We start from the raw sequence: 17,538 nt of genomic DNA, 5'->3' as shown, positions 1-17,538 counted from the left end.
TCTCCCCTTAGAACGTTCTTATTTTCTCTTATTTCATTTGTCATCATGAAGGCCCCACTTCATGGTGATTATTCTGCGGCCTGAGGAGCTTCTCTGCTGGCCCTTCGGGAGTCATACAGGTAAAAGGACAGAGCTAGTTTTGAACTTTGCACATCACATGCCACCATGGTGTAGCTCTGTGAGACTACTAGACTATCCATACCCCATACGGTACGTGTATTTTAAACATTTAAAATACTTGCAGTATAAGCTTCTGTCTTAGATAGATAGTTTCTGATGGGACTAGGTCTTCACTAGAATCACTGTAGCTGCACTGCTGTAGCACTTTAGCATAGATGCTCACTGCAGTGACAGAAGCAGTTCTCCCATTGCTGTAGTTAATCCACCCCCTCAAGAGGCGGTAGCGAGGTCGGCAGAAGAATTCTTCCATCGACCTAACGCTGTCTACACTGGGGGTTAGGTCGGCTTAACTATGTCGGGATGGGGTGAGGATTTGTCACATCCCTGAGCAATGTAGCTGGGTCGACATCTAACTTTTCAGTGTAGACCTGGCCTGAGGGAGGCTAGGGGTGTTGGGGGTGGGTGGGTGGGGGATACTTTTCAAAGCATCCCTGGAGGCTGGAGAGTGCCTCTTTAAAAGATTCATGTCTGCTTTGTGAGTTGGCAGATTCATCAGTTGAAAATTAAGTAACCAGAAGCCCGGCAGAAGCATCTCGCCTAGCAAAATGGGCACGGCCGTGAAGGTGCAGTGCCTTGTGTCCTTGAAATGTTTAGTCATTGCGAGGCCCTCTGCATGCTGAAATCTTTACATTCAAGGAACAGGATCCAAGAATTGTGCTTCCCATAAAGACTCTTTACATCATCATCATCAGTGGTGAGCAGGGTTGAAGCGGGAAGTATCCAGAGGTCAGCATAGTCAGCTGATGCATGTAGCTAGTGTGATAGACCCAGACCAGTTGGGAACAGCAGAGTAGCAGAAGCGAGATATACTGGCCACTGGATAAGTAGTTTTCTGTTCCCTGAGTGACCAGAGCAGGGGCTGCTCCAGGCTAATAGACCACTGACTCTAATTAAGGCCCCTCTGATGCTATAAAAGGGCTCACTCCAGTCAAGCCAGGGGAGAGGAAGTAAGTGTGTGTGTGTGTGTGAGGAGCTGAGTGAGAGGGTGTGCTGCTGGAGGACTGAGGTGCACAAGCGTTATCAGACACCAGGAGGAAGGTCCTGTGGTGAGAATAAGGAAGGTGTCTGGAGGAGGCCATGGGAAAGTAGCCCAGGGAGTTGTAGCTGTCATGCAGCTGTTACAGGAGGCACTATAGACAGCTGCAGTCCACAGGGCCCCGGGCTGGAACCCGGAGTAGAGGGCGGGCCTGGGTTCCCCCCATACCTCCCAACTCCTGATCAAACACAGGAGGAATTGATCTGAACTATAGCTTCTACCAGAGGGGAAGGTCTCTGGACTGTTTCCTGACCCACAGGGTGAATCTGTGAAGCGAACAAATCCGCCAATAAGCGCAGGACCCACCAAGGTAGAGGAGGAACTTTGTCACACTAGTAATTTATTCTAAAACAGAGCCCACTAGATCTGAGTCTGTGGTTGACAACTCACCTTGTAGTGCAGCGTTTCTCAAACTGGGGTCCACGGACCCATGGGGGGTCCATGAGGGTACTCCAGGGGGTCTGCAGGCCCCGCAGATCAACTCTTCCCCTTCCCTCCCAGTGCCTCCTGCACACCTTGGAACAGGAGGCGCTGGGAGGGAGGGAGAGGTGTGGGGATGGGGCACACTCGGGGGAGGTGGAGCAGGGCCTTGTGGGAGGGGGTGGAGTGGGGACAGGGCCTGGGGCTGAGTGGAGGGCTTGGGGGTCCACAAAAAATTTGAAATCAAAATGGGGGTCCTCAGGTTGCTAAAGTTTGAGAACCATTGAATGTCACTCTGCTTCTAACAGACAATTAGTCATAAAGAGAAATAAGCCCACCTGTGTTGAAGAACTTGCTTTTTGCCTTTGAAATGCTGTTAAGCAAATTTTATAAAGCTGTTTGAAGGAGTCATTTTGCAGCTCCAAGTAGTTGAGCCTGTCCCGGTGACGTTTTTGATGGCATACTTCATCTGTGCATTATGCACACTTTAGACTTGGGAAGTCGGGAAGGCTGCCTGTCAGTTCTCTTCTTTGGAGTGCACAGTCGGAACTCTTGTTTCACATTCTTCTCCAAGAAGCTCTTGACCTTTTCAAATGCCTGAATATGCAAAGTGACGTGGAGAGTCAGTAGACCGCCAGCCAAGGAGATTGTGTTCAGTTCATGGTGGGTTTAGCATGTTGAGATGAAGTCATTTTCAGATTGGCTCCTGTCACAGTGGTTTCTCAGTTGCAGAAGTCCCCAGTTCAGAAAAGCGTCTGCTGCTGCCACCACAAGGTGCAATGTGGTTATTCCATTGTTCAGGACAGAAACAACCTTCTGTCACTCCCTTGCTTGATCACAACTTAATCAGTGTGTATTCTTGTGTACTTGTTTTTCACAGCTATTCTCTGTTTCCATCTTCACATGAAACTATGTAGAAATGTCTCACATTTATATGGTTTCTTAAAGCTTTAACTCTTCCGAAGGTACTTTTGTGGCTTACCAAATTGTGATTTCTCCTTCCTGTCAGAAGAAAACCCCACTCCCGTAATGCACCTGATCACCATCTGTTAGTAGACCAAACATCTCAATCAGGGCCAAATTCTGCCCCCGTGGACAGGTGAACATCTCCTGTTGACATGGTTGGGGGTTGTGTGTGTATCTGAGTCAGGAATTTGACCTTCAGGTCCGAGCAGGAACAAGATTTGTCACTTTACCCAAGTGACTGTACTGTATAGTCGTGTAGTCTGTTACATTTTTGTAGTGATTTCTTCCCGGGTTCCAGCTCTTAGCACGCTTTTTTTGTTTAAAACTAATTTCTGACCCATTTTAAGAACTGATCAGAATGCATCTTTAGCTTTGGAGTTGGTACCAGCATATTAATTGCAGGCTTACAAACTGATCAGCCTTTATTTAATAGAGTAATGTTCTATTTTTATCTTATTCTCCAATAGAAAAGAAAGATGCATTTGCCCTTCAAGTGGGAGATGAACTTTTGCTAAATATCTGTTCTTATCACTAAGCTAGGGGGTTAAGCATAGACCATATTTTAAATCTTTCTGTGATGGGAATCCATCAATTCTGCATTCACCTGGCACCAGTGGTGTGAGAAGACAATCTCCTTGGCTAGTTCCTTAAGACCGGTGGGTTCTCGGAGCTCTTCATGCAAAACAGTTGCGTTGGGAAAATTTAATTTCATGCGGCCAAGTAATTAGCTATGAAAAGCGGATATTGTTAAGAATTTGATCAGTGACATAGAGCAATCAAATCTGAACCACTTCATTTTTAGTCATTAGGGAAGCTAAATATTTTTGGAGCGACTGGTAAATATATTTTAGTGTGTGAATTACCAGTTGGTCTGTGTTTTTGTTCCCCCCTTTGCCCACTAGTCACCCATCTGACAGCAACAGCAAAACGTGCTCACACCGTGGGGCTCAGGGGACAGACTGTCATCTTGGTTTGTGTTGGGGGATGCTTTCCTGTAGGTTTCTAACTTCCCGTCACCTGGGATTCATGCTTGGACTAATGACTTTGCACAGCTGTAGCACCTTCTATCCAAAGCTCTCAAAGTCTTTTACAGACATTGAGAGAAGTTTCACAAGTCCCCTGTAAGGCAGGAATGTTTAAATAGCTGTTTTGACGTCTCAAAAATAGAGTCTTGGTTCTGTCTCTCATTACCTACTGAAATACGCCTCTGTATAAACTGCTCTATTAGGACTTGAAACTAATTAGCTTGGGTCCGTTAGCTCAGCATTTTAGATGGTAATAGAACGTTTTCGGCCAAATGCATGGGCTTGCCTAGAACTGCACATCAGTTCCTGCAGTCAGGCTTGCTTAAGTGTACATTTCTAATTTCTTTTTCTAATTGTAGGCACAGTTGGGTTTTTATCCTTGCTTTGTGTGGTGTCTCTCTTTACAGATGATGTCATTATGACCTTGCTACAGGGTACTGTGGTGAGAAGGTGCTAGAAAGCTTCTCTGCAAAGTACAGGGAATCACTTCAGATCTGGTGATGGACGTGGGAGTATTTTGTGGGAGAAGCATCACTGTGTTGTTCTGTCTGGGAGAGTTTTAATATTTGACTGGGAAGTAATCCAGAATGTCTTAATCCTCAGATTGTTTATTCAGGAAGGTCACGGTGCAGCACCTCGGCCTGTTAGCACAGGGGAGGTTTGTACTTTCTCAGTGAATTGTGGAAGGTTCCCTGATAGTTCAAAGGGATGTGATCCTTTTCTAACTGGTCTTGAGAGGACTTTCAATGCCCTGGAGCAAACTATCTCTGGCCAGTTCAAAAATAGTCATGTTAAGAACCAATTCTGAGTAGTATGACTAATTACAAAGACAAGGTGTTTTTAAAAAAATAAAAAGTCAAGATTATAAACAGTTCAGTAATGTACTGGCGACACGGGAGTGTGAGGTGAGATCAGTGCTCTTTATCTGGTTTAGCAAAATAGAAAATAAAAGCCATCTGATCTTGGGTAATATATTGCAACAGATTTCAAGCCCAGGGCTACAGCCACCTTTCCCTCTGTTTATGTGCACCAGCACTACAATCCAGAATGCCTCATCTGAGCTACGTAACCAAGACTGGGACCAGTAAGCCCGTAGAACTTTAAATGGAACAAATCGAAGATAACTTACTTATTAGAGAAGGTGCTTCGTATTGTAAGAATTCTCTCTTGCCATCTGTAACCTACCACCGCTCCAGACTCTGAGATGTGACTGTTATTCCCTGCTGGGAATATGTAGGGTTAATTTTGCATCTTCCCAGTTCTGTAAAATGAGATTCAGAATATGCTGTGGCTTGAAAGTACCCAGTAGATCTTCCTGGGGGAAAAGTTACTAGTTATTTGGAGGTAATTATTGCTTTTATTCAGCACTAAAGCAATAATTTAAAGTGATCTGTTAGAAAGCTAGTATTTTCCTGTCACTGACTGACAGATGTTTTGCCATACGTGAGATGTGCTTTCAGGCTTGTACTAATTATGATGACACACATTGGCAGTTGCTTTCTTCCCATGCTCCCTTTGCTAATTTTGTCATCTTTTCCTCTCTGCCTTTTAGAGGGGAGTTTCCATCTTGTCACAGTTCAAAGTAAGATCTGTGCACAGCTTGGCTGCTGGTTTGAAATGCTGTTTGCTAACTTTTTCCGTTCTCTGCTCCCCTCCAGGTTCTTATCCGTCACCTAAGGCTGGGGCTACTTTAGTGGTGTATAAGGACTTGCTTGTGCTGTTTGGTGGGTGGACGCGGCCAAGCCCCTACCCTCTGCACCAGCCGGAGAGGTTCTTTGATGAAATACATACCTACTCGCCTTCCAAAAATTGGTAAGAGAACATCCTGAGAGTCCGGATTGGAAACATGCCTTTTACCTTGAAAGTGTATCCATACACTCTGTCTGTACATTCAGAACTGCTCTTTAAAGCTTGGCTGAATCCCTCTGTGACCGACTTTGCTTATGGAGACGTAGGTGGAAGGAGAAATGAACATTCTCTGATCCTGGGTGACGTGTCCTGAAGCTGTTGTGACCCAGGGTAAAATATCTAGCGAAGCAATGTCCAGAGACCTGAAGAGCCGAGAGTCCTACTGTCTGAGCTCCCCCGATGGCCACAGCTTATTTTCTTAGAGTAGTAACTAAAATGGAACTAATCCATTTTTTTTCTTAACTCCTTCCTGCTGGGGCTATATAGGTGCACAGTTTGAGAGTGGAAGTAGATATTTGGAACACACAGTTCATTTGGTCATTCAGTTTGATTCTTTATTATGTCTTAAAAAAATAAAATAAAGCCAAATAGAGAGAATATTTAACACCTAGGGATTTTACTTAAAGTAAAAAATTGGAGGGGAATAAGATGAGGTAGAAATGGGACACATGGAACGGAAGAGGAGGAATAGACGAAGTCTCACATCCCAGGTGATATTTCGGATTTAGCTGGTGGAGGTGGGGGTGTCCTCTGTGTCCCTTACTCTGGCCCCGTCGGGTCAGGACATATCTCAGGATTAGGATGGAGGAGGTCTGGGGTCACAGGAGATGATGGGGGCTCCAGCCATGGTGGCGAAGCTTGCTCCAATAGTCAATCTAGGCAGGCAGACCTCCTATTTCTAAATTGCCGTCTGCTCTGTCAGCCTTTAAGATTATCTAGGAACATCAGAAAAGTATATTAAAGATGGTAGCAAAACTCCTTCTAGCCACCCCCTTCCCAGAATAAGTGCTCACTTACATCAGTTCTGAATGGAAATACGTTATATGTGAGCTAATGCCATAATAAAGTAGTGATGAATCTTACCTCTGTTTCATATGGGCATTTAATCACCAAAAGGCCCAGTTCTCTATTGCGGTTGTGGGCAGTGTCTTTAGTGTGCTGTAGTTAAACAGTTAATGATAATAGATGAGGACAGATGTTACTGAAAATACCAGTACTACCAATTTAAGATCCTCTTTCCGTGTCATGTTAAACAGTTTATAGCAGGCGAACATTTTCAAATATTAAATGTAGTCATATTTGGGCTTTGTAGAAGTTGTTCCATGAGGTTTTCTTCTCTGTAATAAAATGTCTTTTAAGAGCCTGCTGTTTCTTGTGATATTATTTAGACTTGAGCTAATTCTTCTGAGTTGCTGATCTCTCTGCTCTTCAGATTGCATAAAGGGTCTTTCCTTTGTGTTTGCTTGTAAAGTGCTATGCCCACCTAAGGAACTAGAAACCTGTTTCCTCCCCAAAGGGATTTATTTAGTACAGATCTAGAGCCAGCAAAGTAAATGTATTTTCTTTTCCACATCGCTAGCGTGTTCTCTGACAACTGACTGGCCCAGCTCCACTACACTCCAGTATGAGCTGACGTGTCTTGGTTGTTCTTTAGTTTGAAAACAGGACTATTATTATTAACTTCAGACCTGTTTTTGTTCCAAACTAAACTTTGTCTGCCCTCCATTCAAATCATGGTGCTGATTCTGATACCAGGGCATTTAGTCAAAATGCTCCATCTCAGATTTATCCTTTTTCTGTCTCTTTGTTGTTAGCGTCATCACCTTGTTTTATTTCATGTTCATTTACATTTTATAAATCCGTTTTCCACCCTTTTGGTGGCCTCTGTGGGATTTGGTATGTAACAGATGCTACAGTGCCCCCCTTTTCAATAACCAGCGTCTAGATCTCGGGGGCTAGAGATTGCAGCACTAGAAAGTCATGAGCCAGTGCACTTTCTCAGGAGGCCCTTTTCCATTTAAGGGTGTAAGACTGTTTCTAAAAAAAATTGCCCATCTGCCTTTTTCATCTCTGGAGGGGAAATCTGAGGGGAATTTGTAACCTCATAATTCACAAATTTTAATGTATCCTCACCTGTTTCCTTAGGTGGAACTGCATAGTGACAACGCACGGCCCCCCTCCCATGGCAGGCCATTCCTCTTGTGTAATAGACGACAAAATGATTGTCTTCGGAGGTTCCCTAGGATCGCGGCAAATGTAAGTCTGTAACTTTTTCTCCTCAGAGATGTTACTGGGAATCCTGTGAACATGAAAGTGAGGAACAAACTTTGGGTAGGGTCAGGTACGGCGTGGGCAGAATTGATGCAAGCTTTCCACCCAGAGCTGTGACGGTGCACCATGGTCCTAACCTCCTCTTTGCTGTGCCAGTCCTGGCTCCGCTCGTGAGCGGAGCTTGTTCATTTGGCTGAGTCATACCACGTTGTGAAGTTGATAAGCACCACTGAGCCCACATGGACCTCCAGTGAAGTCAGTGAGGCTGTGCGCTGTGGTCCACCCGCATGGAGCCCTAGACTTCCACCTGGGAGGATTCGAGTTCAGAATGGCTCTTAAAATGAAAGTGAATTTAGCGGTCTCAGCTAAGGGCTGTTTATCCACTTGGCGGTGCGCTGAATCAGCAAGCTCCGTTCAAGAAACCCTGGACTGGAATAACGGAGGGGAAGTCAGGTTCCTGGTGCACGGCTCTGGGTGGGAAAGCTGGTATTGATGAAAATACTAAATTCCGGTGCATCTATGAAGCCTTGGGGCTGCTGCTCCCCACTTCCCCGTTGCTGCCCCATCTTGGAACAAAGCTTAATCAGTACTTGATGCACGCTCCTGATTGGCCGCTGGCCCATTACTGGTTCCCTTCTCTGTGGTAACCCGTGTGAAGCACCAGTGCACACATCCCCTGCTTGTGGGAGGAGCATGTAATCCTGAATCAGTAGTTTAACTCCCCTAACGTGCCCCGTGGTTTCAGCACTGCTGTCTGTAATGAGAACAGTGCTGCAGTCTTCCTAACTGATGCTTATTTGTGATCCTCAGGGAACTGTCTCTCTGTACCTCTGGTTCCATGTTTGTTGTCTTGTCCTTGCAGGAGTAATGACGTCTGGGTTCTGGATCTCGAGCAGTGGGCTTGGTCCAAGCCAAACATCTCTGGGCCTACCCCTCACCCGCGTGGCGGCCAATCTCAGGTGACTGTCTCCTGCAGTTATTCGGCAAACATTGCAGTACCTTGCGGTGAGCTCTACAAGGAGCTCTAGCCACCAGCATGAAGTGTCAAGGATAAGTTAGAGAAGCAAAATCCCATCGCTCACTTTGTGGTCAGCTTCCCACCCTCACCCGAGGGGCTTCTAAAAAGTAATTCCCCCTTTCTAAGCCATCTTTGCAGTCTCGGCATGCCAGGCCTTTGCCCCCTTTCCACCTATTTCTCCACTTTGAGAGGATGCATTTTTAAAACCTCTCGATGTTGAGCCAGTTTGTAAATATCTCCCTGTGTTTTGTGCATGCGCCAAGACTTGTGATTAACACTTCTAAAAACCAAACCTTCCCATTTTAACATTTTGATCAAAATACTGCAGTGTGTCTCAAAATAAAGATCCATTTGTGTTTGCCCTGTGGGGATCCCATGGATTACCAGACTCACCAGATTTCAACTGACATGGACAGTTCCCAGTAAGATCATTAGTTCTCTGGAGCCCATCTTGACACCCTGCATAGAGCCCTACAGCATGCATGCCAGAGCGCCGCCCCAGAGTCCCCATCTCCTGTCCTGTCTGACTTTGGTACCAGCAGGGTAGTGAGCCTGTTCTCCTCACCGTAGGACTTGGATAGCACGGTAATGGGGGCCATATAAATACAGATTGTGGGTGTTTGAGTGCCAAATGAACAGAGTTCAGTTCCCCTACTAGTTCCCTCCACTTGGCAAGCTGCATTTTGACTCCACCTCCTGGATTCATTGTCCACGTATATTAGGTGGCGTCGCAAAGGGGGCAGAGTTTCCGGCAGGCTGGTGAGAGGGCTGGAGCGACCTCTCCTCTCTGTAAGGAGGTTCTACGAGTGTAAGGCAGGAAGGATGTGATGGGAGCTAGATGGGGATGTTGCTTTGCTTAGGGTCCTGAAAACCACACCGCTTCATGCCAAAGCAGTGATGGTCTTGCTCAGAATAGTGTTGTATTCTCCCAAATCTGTAATACTTTTCTTTGCCCGTTTAGATCATAATAGATGATGAAACCATTTTAATCCTTGGTGGTTGTGGCGGCCCAAATGCAGTAAGTATATAAAGTGTGCAGATACGAACCCAGAATGATACAAGCTTCTGTATACGGCCGTAGGAGCCCCCCCGTGGTTGTAGTTGCACATTATCACAATAGCAGCTCCATAGGTCGGCTTCTTGGTGTGCCGCAGAGCAATCTTGACTGGTGGGCTTGGCAACTGAATTGTAGACTCCACGTAGTTGTCACCCGTGCTATAGTTGCCGATAAATAACTCCTAATAAAATGCATTCCAGGTCTCTAGCACCCAGGCAAGGATCTCAGAGCAGTTTACAAACATCCCCTCTGCCATAGGCCAGAATCATCCCTGATTGCATGAGAAACTTAAGGCACAGAGAGGTGACTTGCCCTTAAAATCCCATAGTGGTAGTCAGGGAGAGAACCCGGAATACCCATCCTGTGCTCTCACTTCCAGGCCAGGATTCCTTGCCATCTGTAGGAAGATGGTTTCTGGGGGAGATCTCTCTGCATTAAGCCTAAGCTTCTGGTTTTGTCCCACTTTTCTTTGCAGCTGTTTAAGGATGCCTGGCTACTGCACATGCGCACCAACCCCTGGACCTGGCAGCCATTGAGAGTGGAAAACGAAGACCACGGAGCCCCTGAACTATGGTGTCATCCCGCGTGCAGGGTAAGGGGGTCGGAAATGGGGCCGGGTGGTATTCCGAAGAGGAATTTGAGTCAGATCTCCTGGATCGTTAACATGATATGGTCTCTGCTAGGGTGTTCTCCTGTGGAATATCCCGTGACTGCCAGTTCATTGCATGTTTGGTTTCCAGCATACGTTTTTCCCCAATGCACTCACACAGCCGTAGGGGTTGAGGAACGTCTCTGCAGCCGTTTAACAGTGCGCTCGTTTTTCATCTTTTAGGTGGGACAGTGTGTGGTGGTCTTCAGCCAGGCTCCCAGCGGGAGAGCTCCACTTAGCCCCAGCTTGAACTCTCGCCCGTCTCCTATCAGTGCCACGCCGCCAGCCCTGGTTCCTGAAACACGGGAATACCGCTCTCAGTCTCCAGTCAGGAACGCCGACGAAGCTCCTTGTGTGAATGGCCGCTGGGGCACCCTGAGACCTAGAGCACAAAGACAGACCCCATCAGGCTCCCGGGAAGGGAGCCTGTCCCCATCCAGAGGAGATGGGTCACCTGTACTGAACGGTGGGAGTTTATCCCCTGGAGCCGCAGCAGTGGGGGGTGCCTCATTGGACAGTCCTGTACAGGCCATATCACCCAGCACGCCTTCTGCTGCTGAAGGATATGACCTGAAAGTTGGACTTTCCCCGGCGCCGAGACGAGGATCGCTACCAGATCAGAAAGATCTACGCTTAGGGTCTGTCGATTTGAATTGGGATCAGAAACCAGGTTCTGTTAGCTGTCAAATGGATGCTGTGGACAATAGGACAGTTGGTGGAAGCATGAGAAATCCCCCAGAGCAGACAAATGGAATCCATACCCCACCTCATGTCACTAGTTCCCTTCCAGGGGCGGTGTCGCCAGGTGCACTCCGAAGAAGCCTGGAGGCTGTCAAGGCCCTGTCTTCCAAAGGCGCATCTGGTTCAGCAGCATTAAGTCCTCCTTTGGTGTCTTCACCAGGATCCCCGGGTAGCCAGAGCGGGAGCAGTGCCGAGGTGGCACCAGCACCACGCCCAGGCTCTGCCCAAGGGGACGGCCACTCCTTACCTCCGATCGCTCGTCGCTTGGGCCACCATCCACCACAGTCTCTGAATGTCGGCAAGCCTTTGTATCAAAGCATGAACTGCAAACCCATGCAGATGTATGTGCTGGACATTAAAGACACCAAGGAGAAAGGGCAAGTCAAATGGAAAGTGTTTAACAGCAGTTCCGTGGTGGGGCCACCAGAGACCAGCCTACACACCGTAGTGCAAGGCAGGGGGGAACTGATCATATTCGGTGGCCTAATGGACAAGAAACAGAACGTGAAGTACTATCCCAAAACAAATGCCTTGTACTTTGTGCGAGCAAAAAGATAATGTGGCAAAAGCTGTTCGACCCCTTCCCTTCCTGCCCCACCCCCTTTCCATGGCTTTCTTTTTTTAACCCTTCCTCTGTCACGCAGGCATTTAAACTGTGAACTAGGGAACGACAAACCAATAAAATCCAAACCCAATTTCAGCGCTGCCCTCCAGTTTCCAGTCTATGATCCTGGCTCTGGGCTTGGTTCAGAAAATCCTATTTAAAAAAAAAAAAGAGAGAGAGAGAAAATTCTGTTTACAAACGGGGAGAAATCTCCATTCCAATGGGATGAATTGTTGCTGTGTTCTAGCAGGAGTTTCACTGCGCCTTATTTTTTTGCTGGTAACTAGACCAAGAATTTGGGGTGAGTGGGTGGGAAAACTTCTAGGATCCAATAACTTCTTTAGAATTTTTCAGGAGTATAGAGGGACCCTCCTCTCTCTCTATAATTGCAGTCCCTATAGGGATGCTGATAAGAATGGTCTTGGAAGAACATACTGAATACCTGCAGGCAGGAGGCTGTGTGCACTGATAAATACCCATGCTTATCTGTTGAATGTGGCTGCATAAGGAAAATAGCATTTTTTTTATATCTACCAATACTGCAGCCATTACTGTAAATGCTTAATCAGCAAAATGACACTGATGCCTTCTTTCCTAAACGCTTTGGCCTGATAGTACCATTCCTGTCCTGTACAATGGGAGAGTTAGAAGAGAGAAAGGACAGTTTGGCATTGAAATGCCAGGATCATCCAGTATTAAATTAGTTATACAGCCCACTTTAGTGTCCCATCGAGTAAAGTCCTGCACTAGATCAAACCAACAGCTTGGATTGATGACTTTGGAACCCTTGACAGTCTTGAGTTGCAAGCTGCCACGATAGTGCAGACACCATTGACATTGGAAAATACTAAATAACGGAAGTTACAATTTTAGAATGAGTTGTACGTGCATGGTTAGGATGTTCATAAGAATCAGTGGCTATGTGCATCCTTAAGGCTTGACTTCTAAGTTTTTCCCCCCTAAGATTTTGTTCTGGATCCCTTTGTTATCTTAAGACTGCTCCACTCTGTACTTGTATATGTGCAGACAACTGTCCTGGGAGCACTGGGATGTCTTAGGTCATCTTTGCTTATCGAACAGAAAGAACATGTGCATAAGGCTCAGATTACTCAAAGGACTTCAGCACGTGCTGAAGTCCCGTTGACATTCAGCATGTACTTACGTGTGTTGCTAAACTGTAGCCACGCAGATCAGATTGGATTCTTTCATAGCTTGTTTGAGCTAGCAATTTACGCAGGTACTGCAGTTCAGACTCCCTGGTTCATGCTTACATTAAAGTTATCCTGCTGGATAATGCATCAGAAAATAACATTAATCCAAAGTAACATTACAATTCTAATATCAACCAAGCAAAGCAAGGGAAATTCAGAAGTAAAACTGCTGCTCCATCCTTTACTATAGATTACATTTTATCCGTTTGCTACTCCTTTAGTCTTACTCCAGAGTGCTTTGTATTCAATTACTTTGAACTTTTTATAGCTTTCTTTGAGTGTACAAGATATTTTGGCAATCACTGAAATGGCAAATTTTAGTCTGGAAGGGATTTTTTTCAGCCAAGTTACAAATACCTGCAAAGTAGGGTTTGAAGTGGAATGCGGGCCCAGCATTAACTGCCTCCATGGTAATCACTGATGCTGAAAATTCACTTATCTAAATCAACAAAGATTTCAAAAGGAATCAAAATTGATTTGAACTAATGTACATTTTGGATGAATTCTCTTTCCTTCCCTCTGCAGCTTGGAAGCATTGCAATAGAGACCGGCTGAGCCACAGAGGGGCACCAGTTTGCCATAGGTTTAACGTTCACTAGCCTGTGATCCTGGCTGCTTCTGAAGCCTGCAATTTTCATGTGACCTTGTGGGTGGTTAAATCTGTTGGCCCCTGTTCTACAATAGGCTGCACCCACACAGAGCCCTGTGGTAGTCGCTGGGGCTCCACACAGCGCAGGATTCAAGGGTTATTATTTTTACGTCTAGTTCTAAAGCAAAAACTACTTGTTGCTAACGCCAGTAAAAGTTCAGCAGGTTTAGAAAGTTGGCGATGCTGTTTGTTTTTTAAAAGGGGGGGAGGGGGGACTGACCAGCGAGGCTGCATAGTGTCTCATTAGACAATAATGAACTAGAAAATACACTTTGAAGCCAATACCCAGACCTGCCTGACAGTGATCTGCCCCTGCGCTACACCACATTGTGGTGTTAATACTGTCATTGAAGCACAACGCTCAGCTTTCCCCCATCTCACTATATCACGATAGTCTCCAGCTTTGCCTGGGCCACAGATGTTGAGAGCTCTTCCAGGTGCACTGTAGGCCTGTTCCAAGAGAGGAGCATTTAGTTTACTACTGTGCGCACATAGTCCTGCAGCGGTGTTTGAGCGCTGAGAAAATGTTCAGAAACTGCCTGCATTCCTTGATCAGACTAATCACAAAATACATCTTAATACATATGTGGCAACAAAGTAGGAAATCTTTTCCTAATCACAGTGAAACCTGTCCAGTGGGCAGATCTGCGATAGTGGTCAGTGCATTGGATGTACCATGAAGTGGCTCCTTTAAGATTTCCAATATGATTTTGTTTGGACTTTTAACTGTCTCCACTGGGCCACTGAGTTTTGCTGGACCTTTGGTGGTCACTTAAGACAATTTTCTAAATCTAGACTCACAAGCCTTTTTAAAGGGAAAATCCCTTCTCTAACTCCAATATTCTTTCCCATTCTGTCCCCAGTGAGAAGGTCTTTGCTTGTTCAACAAGCCCCAAATGGTTTATTTGAACCTGATGGTTAAAAATGAAAGAAACCCAACCACAGTCTTATATTTATTTCCAGGCCTCCAGTAAAACCTGCCTCCTTTAGACTGAAAGGCATTGAAGGTACCTCTTTGTACACTGCATTTTAGCCCATAGACTGCTTCAATTTCTGTGCTCATCTTGAATGCAAAAATCTGTTTTGTAAAATGCAAAGGTTGTGGTGGGGCAGCTTGAAATCCTTTTACAGGAAGAAACAAATTCAATCACTGTTAGTTTGTTAATGCTGGACTGGGTTTAATAAAAACCTGGTCCATCTCCCAGATCCTCCAGTGTCACTTGAACCTTGAAAAATTGATTTGAGGGTGTGGGCTATATTTGAATGCACCTTTAAATGCTGGTCTATAGAACCTTTAAGTCCAGCTCTGATTATATTTAACATGTAAGCCAGTTTTGTCTTAATTAAATGAGACATCCCCTCCCCCACAGTATCTTTATCAATATTTAAAACATTCTTCTTGAAGCTTTAACCCCTTTCATGGCTGCAGAGGTGCCTTTCATGATGATGGCATTGGGTTGACTGCAGTTGCTTCACGTAGCAAAGGTGGGTACCCAGTGTTTGATTTTCCTCCCCCTCCCCGCCCCCCCCCCCCCCCCAGCTTGATCAGAACTCCAGTGGGATTTCCCTATATAGGATGAGATTGACATGTTTCATTTACATGTCTGTTTTTCACCCAGGGTTGTTTGAGAGCAAAAACTGAACCTTTTAAAAAGCCAACTGCTAGTGAATTTACACTGATGTCCGTCACTATAGGGTTTATACCCTTCCCCCCACACACACGTCATGCCCCAGCCCTCAAGTGCTTGAAGTTCACTGCAGAAGATAAAACTGTACAAAGTGACATAGGAAGGGTCTGGGTAATTCTATAGGCAATGATCATGATAGCTTCATACCAGGTTGCAAGCCACATGGAAACTGTAAGGGGGTCTTCCCTGTCTTGCTTGTGGCATTTCCCAATTCATATTTCCATCTGTTCTAGTCCGTGTGGTGATCCTGGCATGATGATGTTTCACTGCTTTGCTTCATTTGTGGCCTCTTTACCAACACATTCATGTTCTGCTAAGTCAGCAGACTGGAGTGGAAGGACCCAGAAACAGAAAAATCAGCCCCGTTGCCTTTCCCTCCTCTGCCCTGTGTGTGTTGCAGAAGGCATGTTCTGCATGGTTTCCACATGGCTCCCAAAGTGGTCTCTCTGAATGACAGAAACGTGGGTCTTTATATCCTCCCCCATCCTGTCCCCAAACAAACAGGTTTCATGTAATGCGCACAAAGTGTGATCCAATGTAGCTGGTGCCGTGACTCAGGCGTACGGGATGACTTTGCCCTTCTAGTCATTTTAGGCTCATCCAAGTGTAGGAATGAAAAGTGGATTTCATTGATATTTAAATCTGTGTAAATTTCATTTTTGTTAATGTTTTTCCTCCCCAATGAATTTTTAGCAATTTAACAAATAAATAATAATAAAAAGCTGGCTGGCAATTGTTTTTAAATGATTGATTGGGTTTTAAATCTAGCTTTCATGTAAACTCTGTATATTGGTTTTCTTCCTATATATTGCTCCCTCTGTCCTCCCCCCCCCCCCACCCCCTCCCCCCGCCCGTCCTAAAAGCTTATTGCTACGAGTTTGACAGACCTCAAACAAACCTTAAGGGTTAAGTTGTGAGATTTAAATTGAGCCGGGGAGGAGTTTCTCTATTGTTTCAGTTAAATGTATGTGTTTTGTTGCACTGCCTTCCCTTACAAGAGGACAATTCGATTCCTTTGAGTAAGTGTGCCAGAGTCGGGGAATTCCCACTATGAAATCCTCTTCGCCCTTTGGTTGGCTCTGTATCTTGCTCATCTCTGATCCTATGCCTTGTGAGGCCTCTGGGGGGGCTGTGCCCTCACACCATGAGTTCTCTTTTTAGAATTTCTCAGGTGCCCCTTAATAAAGGGCTTAACACAACTTTGAAATCACTAAAATGACAGAGACTGGTGATTTTCAAAGGAGCCGAAGGGATTTGGGCACTCAATTCCCATTGTAATTCAGTGGGAGTTGGGGCCCAGTGATCTCCGTGGTGAAGCTCCCATTGACTTCACGGGTGCAAGATCAGGATCCAACTTGCTTAGCCACTCTAAAATCTCACCTACAATCTTGCACAGGGGCACCGTGTCCAAATACAGTGAAAACTTGAGATCAAGTTTTTCAGGCACCCCTTTGTCTCACGGGGTACCAGGGGTCTGATTTTTTTCGAGGTCCTGAGCCCCTACAATGATGTGCTGAGCCCCATTCACTTCAGGCCGTCTCAGAAACAGGCCCGGCCCGGAGTGCAAATTTTCCCTCCCTTTTCAGGACCATATAGTAACCAATTCAGACCTTTCAGAAGGCACCATGGCAGATTTTGTAGTATATCCAAGATTGGAATCTGAAGGGAGGGGATATTATATGCCTAATATACAGTTAAATGTCTAACAATAAACAGTGATGCAGCAAAAATATGCAGCACATCACTCTGCAATGTGGAAAGGTTTTGTTTTTGCCTCTGAAAATTACCCCATGGGTCTTTGCTTTTTACCCACTGAAACAATTCTCTAGGGCAAGGGCTTAACTAAACTAAGATGCATGTTGATGTGGTGGGTCATGTGTGGTGCGAGAGGAGCAACTGTCTGACGGGTAGTCACTGATACAGGCTTTTCTTCTGCTCTAGGGTAAGGGAAATATTCACAAAACAGCTTTGAAGCATAAGGGTTGAGCTATTGTTTTTCTATCAGATGTGACAATGGGAAATGTTACTGTATGCAGTTTGTAATGGGAACCCCTTTACGTAAGAGGAAAAAGAGGGAATGTTATCACAAGCCTGCCTTTGAAACTCCTGCTGTTTGTGTACCTCTATCATCATCCTCTTGCTTATTGGAGTGTCGCTTTAGGGGTTCATGGGGGAGTGGGTGGGGCTGCAGGCAGGCTTTTCAATAGGGTTGCCAACATTCGACTTTCACAAAACCGAACACCTCAGCCCTGCCCCCGGCTCACTTTATCCCCTCCCTCAGTCACTCGCTTTCCCCACCCTCACTCGCTGGCTTGGGAGGGGGTGAGGGCTCTG

General features: G+C 45.7%; 1 protein-coding gene across 1 annotated transcript in view; it reads left to right on the top strand.

Annotated features, from left to right (window-relative positions):
* The window catches only part of FBXO42 (F-box protein 42), a 95,291-nt gene extending 79,354 nt beyond the window's left edge, over positions 1-15,937 (top strand). The window contains exons 5-10 of the mRNA XM_054009288.1: positions 5,286-5,439; positions 7,462-7,572; positions 8,450-8,546; positions 9,567-9,623; positions 10,138-10,254; positions 10,495-15,937. Of these exons, the coding sequence (XP_053865263.1) occupies positions 5,286-5,439; positions 7,462-7,572; positions 8,450-8,546; positions 9,567-9,623; positions 10,138-10,254; positions 10,495-11,610 (1,652 nt within the window). The 3' untranslated portion in view covers positions 11,611-15,937. The remainder of the gene's footprint in view (positions 1-5,285; positions 5,440-7,461; positions 7,573-8,449; positions 8,547-9,566; positions 9,624-10,137; positions 10,255-10,494) is intronic.
* The last annotated feature ends 1,601 nt before the right edge of the window (positions 15,938-17,538 follow it).

Source organism: Malaclemys terrapin, chromosome 19 (assembly GCF_027887155.1).
Source record: "Malaclemys terrapin pileata isolate rMalTer1 chromosome 19, rMalTer1.hap1, whole genome shotgun sequence".
Taxonomy (NCBI): Eukaryota; Metazoa; Chordata; order Testudines; family Emydidae; genus Malaclemys; species Malaclemys terrapin.
The sequence above is the reverse complement of the archived record's forward strand: the minus strand, read 5'-3'. Positions and strand labels throughout refer to the sequence as shown.